Here is a 19982-nt window from a genome sequence, read left to right as displayed (position 1 = left end):
CCTGGGATCTGCTGGGGACACTGCTGGGGATAACCAGGATCTGATGGGGACACTTGGGATCACCTGGGGACATTGCCAGGATCTCCTGGGGACACTCGGGACCACCTGAGGACACTGCTGGGGACACTCGGGGTCTGCTGGGGACACTCCTAGGACACTCCTGGGGACACCCAGAATCTCCTGGGGACGCTTCTGGAGACACTTGGGATCACCTGAGGACCCTCGGGATCTCCTGGGGACACTCCTAGGGACACTGCTGGGGACACTTAGGATCTCCTGGGCATGCTTGGGATCACCTGAGGACATTGCCAGGATCTCCTGGGGACACTCCTGGAATACTCTTGGGGACACCCAGGATCTGCTGGGACACTCTGGGGGACACCTGGGATCTGCTGGGGATAACCAGGGTCTGATGAGGACACTCAGAATCCCCTGGGGACACTTAGGATCACCTGGGGACACTCCTGGGATACTCATGGGGACACCCCTGGGGACACCTGGAATCTGCTGGGACATCTTGGGAACACTCCTGGGATCTCCTGGGGACATTGCCAGGATCTCCTGGGGACACTTGGGATCATCCTGGGAATCTGCTGGAGGACATTCCTGGGACACTCCTGAGGACACTCCTGGATTCCCCGTTCCTGGAAAAGGAGAATTCATTGCATTAATTAATTCATTAATCCATTAATTGCTCTTTCCCCACCTCCCAGCCCCTTTTCCACCGCTTTTCCTGCGGTTCCCTCGCTCCTTACCCGGGTCCCTCCCGGCCCCGCGCCCGTCCCGGCTTCTCCCGGCGCTGAAAAACTCCGGGAAAACGCGGAAATCCCGCAGAAATCATTTCCTTTCAATCCCCGTTTTTCAAGGTGGATTTCTCTCCCTTTAGAGGGAGATTCCTGGGATAATCGCTTGGGAAAATAACGCTGGGATCTCCCACGGGAAACCTTCCCACATCCATCACCCTCCTGGAGCTGTGCGAGGAACCAACTTTCCATCAAGGAATTCATCCTCGGGCGCTTTTGGGTTTGGTTTTGCTTTTTCCGTCCTTGTGTTGAAAATCGGGATCGAATCCTTGGGGTTTTCCTCCTGAGCAGCCTCTGAGCGATTTCCCAAGGGAATTTCTCCTTCCTGGGTGCGCCCCGCTCCAGAAATGGGCTGACATCCCTAAAAAATAATAAAAATTTAAAAATAAGAGAAGCGCTTTTTGAGGGGAATCCTAATTCATAAAAATCATTTTAAAAAAGGGCTTTTTGAGGAGAATTGCAATAAATAAAATCGCTGATTGGGGAGATTTTCCAGACGGGTTTAATCAACCTGAGAGCGTCTTTTCCATGGAGAAAAAGGGATGTGGAGCCCTTTTATCCCAAAAAATCCGCATTTCCAAGCGCGCATCCGAGTTGGAAACGCACCCGCGAGGGATGCGGGGGATAACGGGATGCTCCTAAAAAAATCCCAAATAATCCCAGCCCGCTCCCAGCGCGCGTTCCCGCGGGAATCGCGGCATTTATCGAGCAGGAACATACCTTAGGAAACCATGGAGATGCGCCGGGAAGGTGGGGAGAGAAATTCCCACCGGGAAAGCTCCGGGAATTCCGCGCTCCGCATCCCGATGGATGCCGCCTCTAATCCAGAGAACCGGGCTCGGCTTTTGTCCACGAGGCAGAGCCGGGAGAAGATGGGAAAACTGGGAAAAAAAAAAAAAAAAAAAAGAAAAAAAAAATAGAAAAAAGAAAAAAAATTCAAATTTAACCCCAAAAAGGATTTGGCGCAGGTGACCCCTCCTGGAGCGGATTTTTGGGGTGATGGGTGGGGACAGTCCCTGGCACCCCCTGACCCCCTCTGGACAAACCCCGGAGTGCGGCAGCAGCCTGGCCCCCCTCAGAATAATAAATAATAATAATAATAATAATAATAATAATAATAATAATAATAATAATAATAATAAATATATAACAACAACAATTGGAGCTCTTTGCGTGGCCACTGCCCGGGGCTGCAGGAGAAAGTGAATTTTTTTTTCTTTTTTTTTTTTTTTTTTGCCTGAAATTGCCGAATCTTCCCCCAATTCCAGCAGAACGGGGCGGGGGAAGGAGAGAAAACAAACGCTGCGTTTGAAGTGCGGGATTTTCCTGCGGGCGAGGTGACCCCGGAGCGGCGGGGAAGGAGGGCTCGGGCTCGGCTCCCGGGGTTTCACCTTCCCCCAGCGCCGCGAGAGCAGAAATATTTAATTTTCAACTTTATTCCCAGGCTCCTGCCCCCTTATCCCGGCAAATAATTGAATTACGGCGGCAGGAATGCGGCGGGGACGGAGCCGGGGCTTTTTCCCCCCGAAAACTCCGGGAATTGGCGTTTTTTGGGAAGCGGGGAAGGAGCGAGGTTTATTTTCGTTCGCCAAAGCCGCGCCTGAGCCGGGCTCAGAGTCCGGGCGCAATTTGACACCTCGGGAAGAATTTTAAAATCGCTTTTCCCCCCTCCTCCCCACAACTATCCCGATTTCGGAGGGGGATTGGGGTGGATTTGAGGGTGAAAAAGCAGAAAACCCCAAAGTGCGGCTTGGGGTTTAGGTTTAGGCGCGGCTTGGGCCGAGATTGGGCTCCAGGCCGGGTTTAAGCCCAGAGCAAAGGCGAGGGAGGAGCGGGCCGGGCTGGGGGGGTCAGGCCGGGCTTTGGGGTCCGCTCTGGGGCCGGGGGCGGCGCGGCCGCTCCGGGGCGGTTTTGGGGAGGGGGCGGCGGGGCCGAGTCCCTTTTACAGCTGCGAACAAAAGGCAGCGCCGGCGCCGGCGTCACGTCCCGCTGCGCGCTCATTCCCAAAGCTCCCGCAGCTTTTGGGGGAAAATCGGGAATTCTCCGGCCGGGCCGGGCCGGCCCCCAGCCCGCCCCGTAATTAACGCGGCTGTTAATTAATGAGGGCGGCACCTGGGATGGGGAAGGGGTGGGGGCGGGTTCAGGGTGAGCCTTTGACACCCCCAGGGATGGATGGGTGGGAAAAGCGGCTCCAAACCTTGGAGGTGGGGAGCATTTAATTAATTAATTTATTTATTTATTTATTCATGGCACTTATTATTATTATTCAAAATTTTTTTCTTATTTAATTTGTGGGGTTTTTTGAATTTCTCACAGTACTTTTTAAAAAAATTTAATTTTAAGTTTTTAACTTCAACTTATTTTAGTTGTTATTTGCTTTAATTTCTCTTCTACTTAATTGCCATTCACTTTAATTTTCATTCATTTTTAATTTTTTATTGATTTATTACAATCCTGCTTTATCTCAATTTTTTTTTCTTTAATTTGCATTTTAAATTTTTTTTTATTTTTCAATCCACGCCGCAATTCCCCCACCCTAAGCCCATGCCCCTCCCGCCTTTCCCCTCCTGGAATCCGCTTAGGGGGAAAAACCCTAAAAAATCCCCCAAAACCCACCAAAAAAACCCCAAACTCCCGCAATTCCTGATTTTCCCTGCTCTGTTGCACCCCAAATCTTTCCCAGCCGCTCGAGGGACACCCCAGCTTTCCATGAGCAGCCTGAGAATGACCAAAAACATCCCCAAAAAAAACGCTCTGGGAAGGAGCGCGGGGCTCCGCTCCCATTGGTGCCGGGGCCGGGCGCGGATCCCCCTTCCCATAAAAGAAAGGAGCCGGAGCCTATCAGAGCCCGCCCGTCCTTCCCACCGCCCCAACTTCCCCGCCGGAGCAACTTCCAGCCCCCTCCTCCTCCTCCTCCTCCTCCTCCAGCGCTGCCACAGCCGCGCCGCGAGGAGGAAGAACCGCAGCGCACGGAGCGAATCCGGGGGGCCGCGGCTCCCCCCGCTCTGCCCCCCGAGCCAGCCCTAAGCCAGCCCTAAGCCCAGCCCAGCTCCCTTTGGCAACTTTGGCCGTGCCTGCTCTTCCCGGGTGACATTCCAGCGGAGCGGCCGCTCGGGACACAGCCCCCAAACTTTCCCGGCAATTTCTGGTGGGTGATCCCCCCCTCTACCCCCACCCCTTTCATCCCGAGCGTTGCAGCATTTTGATTTTTCCGCTGATTTTTTTAAATCATTCTCGTTTTGCTGTTTGTTTTTTTTTTTTTTTTTAATAATTTTTTGGGGGTTTTTTTTTTGTTTTGTTTTGTTTGTTTTCCCCTCGCTCGGAGCCCAGATTTCTCCCTTCTTTTGCAGCCGCTGGAAGGGCTGGGAAGGTCGGAGGAGGCGGCCCCGCAGCCCCCCCGGTTGTGCCCGGTGTCCCCCCCGGTCCAGCCCCGGTCCGCACCGGAGCCCCTCGGCCGCCGCCGCCCCCCGACCATGGCAGCGCTGCCCGGGACGGTGCCGCGGATGATGCGCCCGGCGCCGGGGCAGAACTACCCCCGCACCGGCTTCCCGCTGGAAGGTAGGTCTGGAAAACCTGGAAAAGCGCTCTGGAATCACCCGGGGAGGGGGCTAGGTCTGGGAAAACGCCGCTCCATCCCTCTGGAATTATCGGGGGGGCTCTAGGTCTGGAAAAACGCCGCTCCATCCCTTTGGAATAACCTGGGGGGGGCTCTAGGTCTGGAAAAACGCCGCTCCATCCCTCTGGAATAACCTGGGGGGGCTCTAGCTCTGGAAAATCGCTGCTCCATCCCTTTGGAATTACCGGGGGGGCTCTAGGTCTGGAAAAGCGCTGCTCCATCCCTCTGGAATAACCTGGGGGGGCCCTAGGTCTGGAAAAGCGATGCTCCATCCCTTTGGAATAATCGGGGGGGCTCTTAGCTCTGGAAAAGCGCTGCTCCATCCCTCTGGAATAACCCTGGGGGGGGCCTAGGTCTGGAAAATTTCCACTCCATCTCTCTGGAATAACCTGGGGGGCTTTTAGCTCTGGAAAAGCGCTGCTCCATCCCTTTGGAATAACCTGGGGGGCTTTTAGCTCTGGAAAAGCGCTGCTTCATCCCTCTGGAACTGCGGAGGGGGACTCTTAGGTCTGGAAAGGCGCCGTTCCATCCCTCTGGAATAACCTGGGGGGGCTCTTAGGGTGTGGAAAATCTCCGCTCCATCCCTCTGGAATAACCTGGGGGGGCTCTTAGCTCTCTGCGAAAGCGCCGCTCCATCCCTAAAAGCGCCGCTCCGTCCCTCTGGAATCACCCTTGGTGCAGGGGGTGCGGCTGAGCTCCGCTCCTGGGGGGTTCCCGAAATTCTCCCAACTTCTCACCCCTTACCCAGCCCCTTCCCGCCGCGCTCCCCGCGAATTCCCGGGATCCGCTTTGCTCTTTTCCCGTGTTTCGAGTATTCCCGGGCATCCCGCAGGATTTTTGGGGCAGCTTCTCCCGCTTTGGGGTTTTATTTTTTGGGGGCGGTTGATTTTTTTGGGTTTTTTTTGGTTTTTTTTTTTTCTGGCGGGTTGATTTTTTTTTTAATGTCCCCGTGTCAAAACGGGAGGGAAACAAGCAAACTGATGGGATTTAACTTTTCGGAGGGGAAAATAGGAATAAAAACCTTGATCCGGGGAGCAGCGGGAAGCCGGGATGATGTCCTTGGCCGGGGCTGGCGAAGCGGGGACTCGGGAGCTGTCACCTCGCCGAGTGTCACCCATCCTCCCTCGGCCGTGCCTTTGTCACGCGGGGGGCGATTATTTCCAGGCACACACGTTCCCAAAAAAAAAAAAAAAAAAATTAAAAAAAAAAAGGAAAAAAGGAGAAGAAAAGAAAAAAAAAAAAAAGGCAAATTTTCTATCCGGGACCCCTCTGGCCGCATTTATTAAAAGCGGAGAAAATTTCATCCCGCCCGTGCTCAAGTGGCGAATCGCAAACCCGCGGAAAACCACGCAGGCTGCAAAACACACAGGGCGCGGGGATTTGCTGAAGTGCTTTTCTGTAGCAAATGAAGTAAAACAGACGGCAAGGGAAAGGATCAAAGGATTACAACAATATTTGCACAACATGACTGGGAATAATGAAAGGAGAGAGCGGCCGGCGCTTTTAGCGGCTCTTGAATGTAAAATTGGCCACTCGAGTGTTATCTGTCGATAATGATACATCCAGGGAGCGCCGGCCAAAGTGACTCGGAATTAGCGGTGCATGATTCTCGCTAAATCGCCAGGCAATTTCTGGAATCGACTTTTCTTTGTAGCGAGAGAAGGGAGGGGAAAAAAAAGTTATATATAAAAAAAAATAAAAAAAGAAATAAAAATCCGCCCCCCTCGCCTCGCCTGGCGCTCGCCCCCTCCAGCCTCGCGCAAATTACCCAGCTGAGTTCTGCCCCCTCCCCTCCTTTTCGCTTTAATTTCCAGCCTGTGAAATCGTATTAATCTGCGAGATCTGCGGCGCGAGGTGTTCGATAAATTGGGGAGGGGGCGAAGGAGCCCCCGCGCCCGGAGAGGCGGCGGCGAAGCGCCCGCGGGGTAAAATCCACCCCAAAAGCCCCCCAAAAAAACCCCCAAAAAAGCTCCCCGAGGGTGTTCCAGAGGTGATGTCCAAAAGTTTGTTGGAAAGCGGAGCTCCGTAAATCGAGGCGAGGTTTTTTTGGGGGAGAAAGGGGAAGTTTTGGGCGCGTTTTGTTGAGTGGGTTTGGATCTCCTCGCGTTTCAAACGCCGGGAATGGTTTCAAACCAAGGTGTGAAATCCCAAATCCGGAGAAATTTCCAGGGATGGACGCACGGGGGGTGTCTCGGGGATGGGAGCGCGGCTCGGGGGGAATTTTTAGTTCCCCACTTTCCATGGGAGAATCTCAGGCCGGTGGTGCCGGGATAAACAAACACGGGGATAAACAAACACCGGGATAAACACGGGATAAACCCCGGGATAAGCACGGAGCGCAGGGCACGGGCGAGACTTTCCCCCTCCTTTAAAACCTCCAAAGCCCGGGAGAGAAGCGGCATGTGCGGGCAAAGACACGCCGGATTTTCCCCCTCTAATTTCACTTTTCCCCGGTGTTTTTGGGTCGGGTTTTTTCCCCCCCTTGTCCCTCGCAGTGTCCACCCCGCTGGGCCAGGGCAGGGTGAACCAGCTCGGAGGGGTTTTCATCAACGGGCGCCCGCTGCCCAACCACATCCGCCACAAGATCGTGGAGATGGCGCATCACGGCATCCGGCCCTGCGTGATCTCCCGGCAGCTCCGCGTCTCCCACGGCTGCGTCTCCAAAATCCTCTGCCGCTACCAGGAGACCGGATCCATTCGGCCCGGGGCCATCGGCGGCAGCAAGCCCAGGGTGAGTGCGCTGCGGGCACCGCGCCCCAAAATTCCGCCTTGTTTTGGGGGGCAGCGCGAGTTTTCCCAGCGGTTTTGGGGGGTTTTTTTGTGTTTTTTTTTTTTTTAGGGGAGAAAAGGTTTTAATAAGTTGCGGTTTTGGTTTCTAACGGGGAGAAAGCGAGGCCCGAGCTGGAGGTGCTGATGGATTCCAGTGTTTTTCTTTTTTGTGGCTTCCACGTGCAACAAGTGGTGCGCGCTGGAGCGATCCCGGCGGGGCGTGGGGAGCAGGGAATCCGCGATTCTTTGGCAATAGGAAATCCCATAAACACCCCAAAAAGTGTCCCCTGCACCGCCTCCCCCGAGCTCAGGGCAATCCCAGCCTGCCGGCTCTCCCGGCCCTCAGAGACCCCGCTTTGAGGATTTGGGGGAGCCGGGCCTTTCCCAGCTCTATTTCCCTCCTGATCCCGCTTTTAGGATTTGGGGGAGCAGGGCCTTTTCCTGCTTTATTTCCCTCCTGATCCCGCTTTTAAGATTTGGGGGAGCAGGGCCTTTCCCAGCTTTATTTCCCTCCTTTCCCCGCTGTTAGGATTCGGGGGAGCCGGGCCTTTTCCCGGCTTTATTTCCGTCCTTTCCCCGCTCCCAATCCCCATTTTTCACCCCAAACCCCGCAGCCCGGCCGGGCAGGGCTGAGCTGCGCTGCTTCTTTTGAATTAAAAGCGCTTTTCCCCTGCTCTCCCTCCCTCCCTTCCTCCCCGTGGGGACACCCCGGCGCCCCTTGGGCACAAAAGCAGGTCGCGACTCCCGACGTGGAGAAGAAAATCGAGGAATACAAGCGGGAGAACCCCGGGATGTTCAGCTGGGAGATCCGGGACCGGCTGCTCAAGGACGGCCACTGTGACCGCAGCACGGTGCCCTCAGGTGAGAAGGCAGCTTGGCCACACTCCCCCGGCTCCACGGGAAAAGTTATCCCGCGGGAAAGGTTTCCCAGAGCATCCAAACACCCTCCCGGCTCTGCTTGGATGGAGGAGGGAAAAATCACCCCGAGCAAAGCCCGGGATTGGGGGGGATTCGTGCCCCGGCTGCTGCAAAACCGAGCCCAAACCAAGGCCTATTCCCGGGTTTTTCCAGCTCCCTGGAAAGCGGGGGGATGCTGGGGCAGGGGGAGACCCCCAGAGGTGCCCCCAAATCCAGGGGGGGAAAGGGGAGCCCTGTTGGTCCCGCTGGGATTTGTGCAGTGGGGGCTGCACAGCAACGTCCCCATGGGGCAGAGATTGCAGGAGATCCTGAGATCCAGGAGATCCCAAGACATTTAGAGATCTGTGACATCTATGGATCCAGGAGATCCTGAGATCCAGGAGATCCCAAGACATTTAGAGAGAGATCCGTGAGATTTAGAGATCCCTGAAATCCCCAGGCATCCATTAGATCCATGGGTCCAGAGATCCATGCGGGCCTGAGATCCAGAGATCCAGGATATCCTGAGAGACCCAGAGATCCGTTAGATCCCGAGATCCAGGATAATCTGAGAGACCCAGAGATCCGTTAGATCCCGAGATCCAGGATATCCTGAGAGACCCAGAGATCCGTTAGATCCCGAGATCCAGGATAATCTGAGAGACCCAGAGATCCGTTAGATCCTGAGATCCAGGATAATCTGAGAGACCCAGAGATCCGTTAGATCCTGAGATCCAGGATAATCTGAGAGACCCAGAGATCCGTTAGATCCCGAGATCCAGGATAATCTGAGAGACCCAGAGATCCGTTAGATCCTGAGATCCAGGATATCCCAAAAGACCCCGAGATCCACGGGCAGCCAGGCTGGAGCCCAAAGCTCTGCCTGCAGGGCCGTGTTTGGGGTCCGGGGGCTCGGCTCTGGGGTCCCTGTGGGTTTTGGGGCCGCTCTGTGGGGCCAGAGCAGGCCCGGAGCTCCATCCCGGCTTGGGAACTGGGGGGAATTTGGGAATTGCGGGGTGACTTTGGGACATCTCGGTGGCGCTCGGGTCGGGACGTCAATTTGGGAATGCTCGAATTGGGGAATTTGGGAATCGCGGGGGCTCGGCGATGGTGGCAGGTGCATTCCCACGGGAAGAAGAGCGGCATTCCCGGCCGTTCCCACTCCTCGCAGGCAGCTTATACTCGCCTTTCTGCCTTTGACTGTCCGAGGTTTAGTGAGTTCGATTAGCCGCGTGCTCCGCATCAAATTCGGCAAGAAGGAGGAGGACGAGGACTGCGACAAGAAGGAGGAGGACGGCGACAAGAAGGCCAAGCACAGCATCGACGGCATCCTGGGCGACAAAGGTACCGCTGCGCCGGGGGGGGACAGCGGGGACACGGCCCTGCCCGCCGGGGGTGGCTCCGGAGCCGCCGGGTTTGGCTCTTCCCAAAAAAATCCCTGCGGGGAGCGGGGCTGGCAGGAGGAGGAAGAGCTGTCGGTGCTTTGCTCGGGATCAATTATCCATAAAAAAAGGGCCGGGAATGGCCGGAGGGGGGGAGAGGCACCTCGTAAATGAATTTGTTAAACAGATTTCGCCTAAGTGGTCCCCTGGAACCGGGGCTGACAGGTGACCGATGGCGCCGATCAATATCAATTAAGGACGGGAGCCGCCAGCTCCGAGGGGACACGGGGGGGGTCCCCGGAGCGGCGCCGCACCCCCCAATTATCCTGGGAAAAACCATCCAGGGAAAACCATCCAGGGAAAACCATCCAGGGGAAACCATCCAGGGAAAACGATCCAAATGATCCAGGGGAAACCATCCAGGGAAAAATGATCCAGGGAAATCCTCCCGGCGCAGGCGGGGGAAGGCTCCGAGCCAGGCCGGTGGCGGGGCTCTGTTATCGCCTCCCAAACGCGGCGTTTTCTCTCCCGCTGCCAGGAAAATTCCAACTTTTCCCAGCTGGGAATGCGAGGTTGGGGGTGGGAACTGGAGTGCGGGCAGCGCCGTGGTGCTAAAAAAACAACCTAACAACAACAACAAAAAAAGGTGGAATTTTGGGGGAGCATCCGTGAGAGCCGGCAGGGAAAAAGCGGGGCTTGGAGCAGCTGCGGTCGGGCATAAAACGAGCGCGGTTTTGGGGAGGAAACCGGTGATTTTTGGGGGAAACCGGTGATTTTTGGGGGGAAAACGGTGATTTTTGGGAGGAAACGGCGATTTAGGGAATCCCCGGCCGAGGGGAGTTGGGATTTTCCAGTTTTCTCCCGAATTGGTGCAAAGCGAGGACGGGGCTGGGCTTGAACCGGAGTTGGGATTTTGGGGGATTTGTGGCATCGCCGCTGTCGGGGTGAGCGGGATTCTCCCCCAGAGCCGAATTTCCCCCAGTTTGGGACACGTGGGGGGAATTTTGGGGTAGAAAACGCTGGCCCGAGCCCCCATCAGTGGAGTTGGAAATGAAGGTGACAAAAGGGATTTTGTTTTATTTTTTTTTAAAGGATCCGATCCCCCTTTTTTTTTTTTTTTTTCCTCCTCTTTTCCCAACCTTGAAGATGAACTTCACTTACAAAGACCTTGGGGTCTATTGAAGCTTTATAAGGAAAAGATTCCTGACCACAAAAGCAAACAGCGGAGAAAAAAAAAAGAAAAGAAAAAAAAAAAAAAAGAAAAGAAAAAAAGAAAGAAAGAAAAAAAGAAAAAAAAAAAAAAAGAAAGGGGGGGAAAAGGGGGAAAAACCCGAGGCTGCCTTAAAAATGGAGTAAAGGGATGGGGGAGGGAGGGCGCGTCCATTCTCATTCAAAATTCCGCGAGGAGGAGAAAAACTTTTGGACAAAGGGCCGAGGACGGGAAGAAAGGGAGATAAATTATTCAAAACTCCCTGCTGTTAGATAGTTTTGTAATATTATCGGAGCGGCTGCTGCAGAAAGGCAGAGCCGTTGGACGCTGCAAAATGTTGCTGTGATTTGGGAGAGGGGCGATGCTCATTTGCAAATCGGGGCCATTGTGTCCGCCAGAAGCTCCCCCCGCTCATTTTCGGGGTGTTTTTAATTTTATTACGGGGGGGGAAAGGAGATTTGGAGGGGGTTTAAGTTGTGTTTTCATCCAGGCTCGCCGCTGGGGAAAAATATCTTTATTTTTGAAAGCGCGGGTTGAGTTTTTTCGGTTTGTTTTTTTTTTGCCGTAGGTCGCCACCCCCAAAACAACAACAACAAAAAAATTAAAAAAAAATATAAGAATGAAGGAGCGGGGAGCTTTTTATCCCTGATTAGCACGCAAGAAGTGCGTGTCAAGAGGCAAAACAAAACGCTCCCTTCTGCCTTCATGGGTGAGGCCGCGGACAAATCAAACACGAGCCCCCGTTCCTGGATGAAAGGGGGCTAATTTGGGCAAATTCCCGCGGCCGGAGCCTGTGGAGCGCCGCGCTCCCTCCGAGCGCGCAGAATCCCCCGGCCCCGCGCAGAAATCCCAATTTTTCCGCAATTCCTGGGGTTTTTATGGCCGCGCAGAGCGGAAATTCCCCCTAAAAACGGCGTGAATTTGAAGGGTTTTTTTGGGGGATCTTGCGCATCTCCAAAAGGAGCGTCCGAAATTCTGAATTTGCCGCTGCCCCGGCGGATTTTAACGCCTGGGAAAGTTTTAATGGCCCCAATTAAGATAATTGATGAGGCCGCTTGTAAAGCACTGGCGGGCGGCGGCTGCGCGCTGGGAAACGCCGCGATTTCTGCTGGGGGGAAAAACCCTCAATTTCTGCCCGAAAAAACCTCAGTTTCTGCTCGAAAAAACCTCAGTTTCTGCCTGAAAAAACCTCAATTTCTGCTCGAAAAAACCCCAATATCCGCACGAAAAAACCTCAGTTTCTGCCCGAAAAATACTCAATTTCCGCACGCAAACCCCGCAATCTCTGCTCGAAAAAGCCGCGATTTCTGCTCGAAAAAACCGCAATTTTTGCACCAAAATCCCGCAATTTCTGCCGGCAAACACCGCGATTTCGCATCCCCGCAATTAAAACCCCTTCAGAGCTGTTTCTCCCTCCACCCAATTCTCATTTCCAGGTGGCTCCCACTGAAACCAACCCAACCTCGCACGCCTCGAGGGAGGGATGGAAGGAGGGAGGGAGGGGGAATTTTTTTTTCTTTTTTTCTCAATTTCTGCGCCCAACGCGACTTCTCCCTCCGAGAGCTGCGGGGGGAAAGGGGCGAAAAAACTTTGGTTTTGCTTTTTTTCTTCTTTTTTTTTTTTAATATTATTTTTAATCTTTTTTTTTTTTCTTTTCCAAGCGCTCCGTGGCGGGTTCTCCTCGCGGGGAGCCGGGGGAAGACAGCCCTAAATGCTCTCTCTTTTTAAGTGGGAAAGAAAGCTTCCACCCTGCGCCTGTTTCTTTCTATCGTCTGCTTGGCATTTAATAATGTTAAGACTTATTAGAGCTGGTAATGAAAACTGTGGCTGTTGAATAGGGAGCTGTGTTGGAGAAGGGTGTAATAGCTCCAAGGCATGCTAAGAAATGTATTTATCCCCAATCAGTACTCACTCTCTGAGTTCCCAGCACAAACGTTAAGTTGAAGGGTTTTAAGGCAGATTAAATTGAGCCTTTATTTCTTTGCACTTTCATCTTTAAACGGCTCACTCCAGCTAGCCCTGGGCGGATATTCATGAGGCTTCACTTTGGGTTTTTTTTTTTAATTTTTTTTTAATATATGTTTATTTTTATATTTATATATATATATATATCTCCTTGTTAAGAGGGAGTTGTTGTTGCTGTTTATTATTGTTATAATTATAATTACGATTCGGGGTTGTTATTTATTAGGGAGGGGATGCGCCGCTCTCTCCCTCGCTTGGGGGGGGGGGGAATTTGGGCACCCCCAAATTTCGGGGGGCACCGCTCAGAAAAGGGGGGGGAGGGAATTAATGGAGGCCAGACCCGGGGGGGGGTCTCTGGTGTGTCCCCCCCATTCCGGACCTGTCCCCTCCCCATTCCGGACCTGTCCTCCCCCATTCCGGACCTGTTCCCCCCCGGAGCCCCGCGGGGTGCGGGCGATGCTCGCAGGGACCCCCAAGTGTTGGTTTTGGGGTGCAAATGCGGATTTTTAGGGCATCTTCCTCTCCCCTCCTCACTGTGCCCCCCAAGTTTGTGCCCTCGGCCGATTCTGGGGGAACAGCAGGATCGGGGCTCCGATTTGGGGGGAAAAGGGGCGGGATTGGGGTTCTGATTTTGGGGGAACAGCGGGATCGGGGCTCGGATTTTGGGGGAAAAGGGGCAGATCTTCAGGATCGGGGCTCCGATTTTGGGGGAGCAGCTGGAGAGGCGCAGGATGGGGGTTCCGATTTTGGGGTAACAGTGGCGGGATCTCGGTTCCGATTTTGAGGGAACAGCTGGATTTGGGCTCCGATTTTGGGGGAAAAGCGGCGGGATCGGGGCTCCTATTTTGAGGGGAAAAGAGTTGAGATCTGGGGTCCAATTTTGGGGGAAAAGAGGCAGAATCGGGGGCTCCGATTTGGGGGAACAGCGGCGGGATGGGGGTTTCCGATTTGGGGGAAAAGAAGCGAGATCGGGGTTCCAATTTTGGGGGGAAAAGAGGTGGGATCGGGGTTCCGATTTTGGGGGAACAGCTGGATTGGGGTCCCGATTTTGGGGGAACAGCGGCGGGGTCGGGGTTCTGATTTTGGGGGGAACAGTGCGGGAGGGGGGACAGGGACAATTCCAGCCGGGAGCTGCTCCCGCCGGGTTTTTGGGGGCAGCGAGAGGAGAGGGGAGGATTTGGGGGATCCCGGCCCATTTGAGGGAGCTCGGGAGGGGCGGAAAGAGAAGGGGGAACCCCCAGAGCTGGGCCGGGCTTTGTTCCCCGAGCCGGGGGAGCGGAGCGGGGCTGCGGGGCCGATTTATCGGCGAACAATCGGCGCGGGTTTAAAAACCAACACGCGGCTCCTCGGTAAATGTGTGTTTAGAAGCGCGGGGGGGGCCGCGAGCAGACACTTCATCAAATCAAGGGATTACCAAAGGTTGGCAATCTAATCAAACAGAGCCCAGGCGGGATTTGTGAGTGTTGCGAGCGGGATCAGCTCTAATAATGGGGGGCAGGAGAAGAGATAGGGAGGTGTCAAGCAATTCATTGGCTTTAGGCTGAGTTATTCTGTGCATATTTCAGGCCGAGAGGAGAGGGAAGAGAGGGGAAGAGGAATAAAAAAAAAATAAATAAAAATGCAGGGAGAAGGGAGAGGGAGAGGGAGGAAGGGGGGCTGGATGCGGGCGCACACGGAGCTTACATGTCACAAAAAAAGCTGAGACAAATGAGGTACAACAATAAACACAGATAACAATTACAAAGGCAAACAGTGGCTTTTGGGAACGGGAACCTGGGCTACATAAACAAAGTCGGCAAATGTTCGCAAGATAAACTCCTGCCTAAATCGAGTGTGACGGGGAGGAGAGAAGAGAGGAGGAGAGATAAGGCTGGAGAGGGGAATAAACGGGAATAATCGAACACGAGGCGCTTGAAAAAACAAACTTGAGACAAGGATGCGGCGAGCGGGGCTCGGCTGTACGGGGGAATGTCGGGGAGGTGTTGGAGAGCCGGGGCTCGGCTGGGGCTGGGGGCTTTTCCCTCTTTGCCCCCCTTTTTGGGGGAGAAGGAAAGGATCCGTCCTGGAGCGGGGGGAATGAGGAGGGAAATCTCGGGGTCAGAGACAGGTGGGGAACCCCGGCCGGGAGAGAGGAAACGCGTTGGAGGCGTTTTAATGTGGGATTTGGGGGTGATTCCATTAGGTAGGATAGGTAGGAGAGGTTTTAATGCGGAATTTGGGGGTGATTCCATTACCCAGGGTGGGTAGGAGAGGTTTTGATGCAGAATTTGGGGGTGATTCCATCACCCAGGATAGGTAGGAGAGGTTTTAATGCAGAATTTGGGGGTGATTCCATTGCCCTGGGTGGGTAGGAGAGGTTTGAATGCAGAATTTGGGGGTGATTCCATTACCCAGGGCGTGTAGGAGACCTTTTAATGGGGAATTTAGGGGTGAGTCCATTACCCAAAGCGGGTAGGAGAGGTTTGAATGCGGAATTTGGGGGTGATTCCATTACCCAGGGCGGGTAGGAGAGGTTTTAATGTGGGATTTGGGGGTGATTCCATTACCCAGGGCGGGCAGGAGAGGTTTTGATGCAGAATTTGGGGGTGAATGCATTACCCAGGGCGGGTAGGAGAGGTTTTAATGCAGAATTTGGGGGTGATTCCATTACCCAGGATAAGTAGGAGAGGTTTTGATGCAGAATTTGGGGGTGATTCCATTACCCAGGGCGGGCAGGAGAGGTTTTAATGCGGAATTTGGGGGTGATTCCATTACCCAGGATAAGTAGGAGAGGTTTTGATGCAGAATTTGGGGGTGATTCCATTACCCGGGGCGGGCAGGAGAGGTTTGAATGCGGGATTTGGGGGTGATTCCATTATCCAGGGTAGGAGAGGTTTGAATGCAGAATTTGGGGGTGAGTCCATCACCCAGGGTGGGTAGGAAGCAGATTTGGGGCGAAGGGGGGAGATGGAGCCGCCATAGAGCAGCGCAGGAAGGAAGAGGCGAGGTCTCGTCCTAATCCCAGGTTTGGGCCCTAATTGGGCCGGGAGGGAGGGGGCAGAGCCGGAATTAAGGCAGGAGAGGCTGAGAGGGGAACGCGTGATCCAGGGCTTGCTGCAAACAAACAGATCTCCCCCAAAAACCCCCGCTTTTAACCCGAAATCATCTCCAGGAGCAGCCGCAGGCCGCGCTGGGGTCTCGCTCTCCCGTGGAGGATTTTTCCAAGCGGGAATTTTGCGCGCGGGAGAGGGGACAGACGTGTCTGCAGCGTGGTTAAAGGAATTAGATATTTACCAGTTTGAAATAAGCCTGGGTATGGGGAAAAAAAAAAATAAAAAAAAGGGAAAAAAAAATAAGCAGGGGGAGAGAGAGAGAGCGAAGATGAGACGGGAGAACACTTCAAACGAATTCATCATCTGGAGTGGCGAAGGGGAGATTTAGAGACAGTATTGGGAAGTTATTTAGATATTAATAACATATTTTCCTGAGGCGTCAGGAGTGCCTCCATACGCACTTTTCCCTCGCAGCTATTTGGCTGGGTGAAATATGGGAGACCCAAATGTTGGGGAGAGATAACACAATCAGCCGAGCCCTGGTCCTGCGACTGCATCACGGCGTTAAACCCGGATTAACCTCCCCTTCCTCCCCCTCCTCCGCCGCCGTTTCACACCCCCCCCTCTCCGAACTCCCCAAATTCCACCCCCACGAGAAGCTTTTTCCAAATTTTTCCGGGGAATTTCCGCGGCGGGGTTTTAAAGCGCGCAGAACAGCGGGGAGGGACTCCGGCATTAGGGTGAAGGATCTTTGGGAAAATTGCGTTTGCCATAAAAGAGGAAAAGAAAAAAAAAAAGAAATAAAGCGAATCAGGGCCCCTCTGCAGACCTGGCTTTGCGGATATTCTGTATTTATGGGCATTATTCTTAAAAAGAAGTGGGGGAAAAAAGCCCGTTTCAATCTGCTGCCACTTTTCTCTCCCTTTCCTCACGCGGTTTTAGTCGCCTTTGAAATGGATTTGATTTTATTTCGTATTAAATCGGAACTTCAGCCTGGTTTGGGCTCTGGGGTTTCTGGGGGGTCGAGGAGATGCTGAGAGGGTCAGGAAAGGAGGGATCCGAGCGGGGCAAGGGGAGCCCCGAGGGGGCAGGGAGGGAGGCAGAACCCCAGATTTGGGATTCTGGGGGGCTCCTCCTCCCTTCCTTCCCCCTCATCCCAGGAAAAATCAGGGATGGAGGAGTTGGGAGGCGCAGGTGCAGCTCCGGGAGGGAGCAGAGCTTGGGATGGGGCTGCGGCTTTGCAGGGCAGAGGGAGGCTCGGGGTATCCCCCTCCCCAGAACCCCTCCTGCTCCTCCTCCTCCTCCTCCTCCTCCTCATTCCCGGCTCATCCCGAGGCTGGCGGTCGGCGGGGCCGCGCCACAAAAGGAGTTGGATGTCACTAATGCCACTTTATAAAGACATTTGTCACCCGCAGTTGGGGACAAGGGGGGGAAGGAAGGGCCGGGGGCGCGCGGGGAGGGCGGGAGCCGCCAGCGGAGCCGGGTTTGAGAGGGGCAGGGGATGATGGGGATGGGGATGTGATGATGATGATGATGATGATGATGATGATGGTGGCGAGAGCTCGGGGGCACCGCCTGGGACTGGTCCGTGCACTTGAACGGCCCTCGGGGCTGTGGGGAGGAACAGGGGGGGCTTGGAGCTCCTCGGAGAGGGCTCGGAGCTCCTCGAAAGGGGTTTGGAAGGGGGGAGCTGCATCCCCTTGGAGGGGGCTTGGAGTTCCTCAGGGGGGGCTTGGAGCTCCTCGGAAGGGGCTTGGAGCTCTTCAGAGGGGGTTTGGAGCTCCTCAGGGAGGGTTCGGAACTCTTCGGGAAGGGTTTGGAGCTCTTTGGGGATGATTGGAACTCCTCGTGGGGAGCTGCATTCCCTTGGGACTCCTCGGACGCGGTTTGGAGCTCCTCGAGGTAGTTTGGAGCTCCTTGAGGTAGTTTGGAGCTCCTCAGGGAGGGTTTGGAGCTCCTCAGGGAGGGTTTGGAGCTCCTCGGGGTAGTTTGGAGCTCCTCAGGGAGGGTTTGGAGCTCCTCGGGGTAGTTTGGAACTCCCCGGGGAGGGTTTGGAGCTCCTCAGGGAGGGTTTGGAGCTCCTCGGGGTAGTTTGGAGCTCCCCGGGGAGGGTTTGGAGCTCCTCGGGGTAGTTTGGAACTCCCCGGGGAGGGTTTGGAGCTCCTCGGGGTAGTTTGGAACTCCCCGGGGAGGGTTTGGAGCTCCTCAGGGAGGGTTTGGAGCTCCTTGGGGTAGTTTGGAACTCCCCGGGGAGGGTCTGGAGCTCCTCGGGAAGGTGCTGGAACATCTCGGGGTAGTTTGGGACTCCTCAGGGAGGGTCTGGAGCTCCCCAGGGAGGGTCTGGAGCTCTCGGGGGAGCCGCAGCCCCTCGGGACGCTCTGGCGAGGGGAGAGCGAGCAGGGGCTGGGAGCGAAACGCGAGGGCGAGGGAAAGGCGAGGCGGGCGAGGGAGAGCGGCGGCGGCGGCTGCAGGAAATGGAGCCGCTGCGAGCCTTTGATCGCGGCTGCTCTCCCTTATCGGGAGCGCTCCCCCACAAAGGGAAGTTCATCACATTACAGCGGCTCGCGCCGTTAATTAGCGGCCGCGGCTCTGGCGGCACCGCGCGATCTGAGGCCGCGTTTCGTGCTTGGCTGGCTGCGGGAATGAACGGGAATGGGAATGGGAATGGGAGTGGGAATGGGAACGGGAACGGGAGCGACAGAGCGACCGCGGGCTGGGGGCCGGCTCCTCCCTCGGGAATTGCGCTGGGATAACACTGGGATAGCATTGGGATAACACTGGGATATCACTGGGATAACACTGGGATATCATTGGGATAGCACTGGGATAACACTGGGATATCATTGGGATAGCACTGGAATAGGATTGGGAATAGTGCTGGGGATAGCACTGGGATAACACTGGGATATCATTGGGATAGCACTGGAATAGGATTGGGAATAGTGCTGGGGATAGCACTGGGATAGCATGGGGCTAGCACTGGGAATAGTGTTGGGAATAGCACTGGGAATAGCGCTGGGATATCATTGGGATAACACTGGGATATCACTGGGATATCATTGGGATAGCATTGGGATAACACTGGGATATCACTGGGATAACACTGGGATATCATTGTGATAGCACTGGGATAGCATTGGGATAGCACTGGGAATAGGATTGGGAATAGTGCTTGGGATAGCACTGGGAATAGTGTTGGGAATAGCATTGGGATAACACTGGGATATCATTGGGATAACACTGGGATATCATTGGGATAGCACTGGGAATAGCGTTAGGCTAGCACTATCATTGGGATAGCATTGGGAATAGCACTGGGAATGGTGTTGAGAATAAATAGCATTGGGATAGCACTGGGATAGCACTGGGAACATCACTGGGAATAGCACTGAGATAGTGCTGGGAATAGCATTGGGATTAGCATTGGGATAGCATTGGGATAGCATTGGGAATAGCATTGGGAATAGTGTTGGGATAGCATTGGGAATAGTGTTGGGATAGCATTGGGACATAACTGGGAACAGCGTTGGGAATAAATAGCATTGGGACAGCACTGGGAATAGCATTGGGAATAGGATTGGGAACAGCATTCAGATATCATTGGGATAGCACTGGGAAGAGGATTGGGAGCAGCATTGGAAATAGCACTGGGAATAGCGCTGGGATAGCATTGGGAATAGTGTTGGGATAGCACTGGGATATAACTGGGAACAGTGCTGGGAATAATAGTATTGGGATAGCACTGGGATAGCACTGGGATATCATTGGGGATGATGTTGGGATAGCACTGGGATAGCACTGGGATATCACTGGGGATAGTGTTGGGATAACATTGGGATAGCACTGGGATAGCACTGGGATATCATTGGGGATGGCGTTGGGATAGCACTGGGATAGCACTGGGAATAGTGCTGGGAATAGCGTTGGGATATCACTGGGAATAGGATTGGGAATAGCATTGGGACAGCACTGCGACAGCATTGGGATATCATTTGGCATAGGATTGGGAATAGCATGGGATAGCACTGGGGTAGAATTGGGATATAATTGGAGTAGCATTGGGATATCTTTGGGAATAGAACTGGGATAGCACTGGGATATCACTGGGATAGCATTAGGAATAGCATTGGGAATAGCATTGAGATATCATTTGGGATGTAATTTGGGATATCATTTGGAATTTCTGTACCTCTGCTTCTGCGGGGCGGGGCAGGGCGGGTCAGGGCGGGGCTCCCTGGTGGATGAAATCCGCGGCCGCCCAGAGCTTTTGGGCTCGCGGAGGTTTTGGGAGCGTTGGGTTTTGGCTTT

General features: G+C 54.3%; 1 protein-coding gene across 3 annotated transcripts in view; it reads left to right on the top strand.

Annotated features, from left to right (window-relative positions):
* Positions 1-4276: 4276 nt before the first annotated feature.
* Positions 4277-19982, top strand: part of PAX7 (paired box 7) — a 143329-nt gene continuing 127623 nt past the window's right edge. For 2 of the 3 annotated variants that reach the window (XM_071449072.1, XM_071449070.1), the window contains exons 1-4: positions 4277-4361; positions 6915-7150; positions 7920-8049; positions 9301-9429. In XM_071449072.1, the coding sequence (XP_071305173.1) occupies positions 4277-4361; positions 6915-7150; positions 7920-8049; positions 9301-9429 (580 nt within the window). Of the gene's footprint in view, positions 4362-6914; positions 7151-7919; positions 8050-9294; positions 9430-19982 lie in introns of all 3 variants that reach the window. The other variant, XM_071449071.1, reaches the window with a different exon arrangement.

The sequence above is a fragment of the Agelaius tricolor genome, unplaced genomic scaffold (assembly GCF_023055355.1).
Source record: "Agelaius tricolor isolate 1412-34295 unplaced genomic scaffold, bAgeTri1.0.p SCAF_28, whole genome shotgun sequence".
In the NCBI taxonomy this organism is placed as follows: Eukaryota; Metazoa; Chordata; class Aves; order Passeriformes; family Icteridae; genus Agelaius; species Agelaius tricolor.
This window is presented reverse-complemented; position numbering and strand designations above follow the sequence as displayed.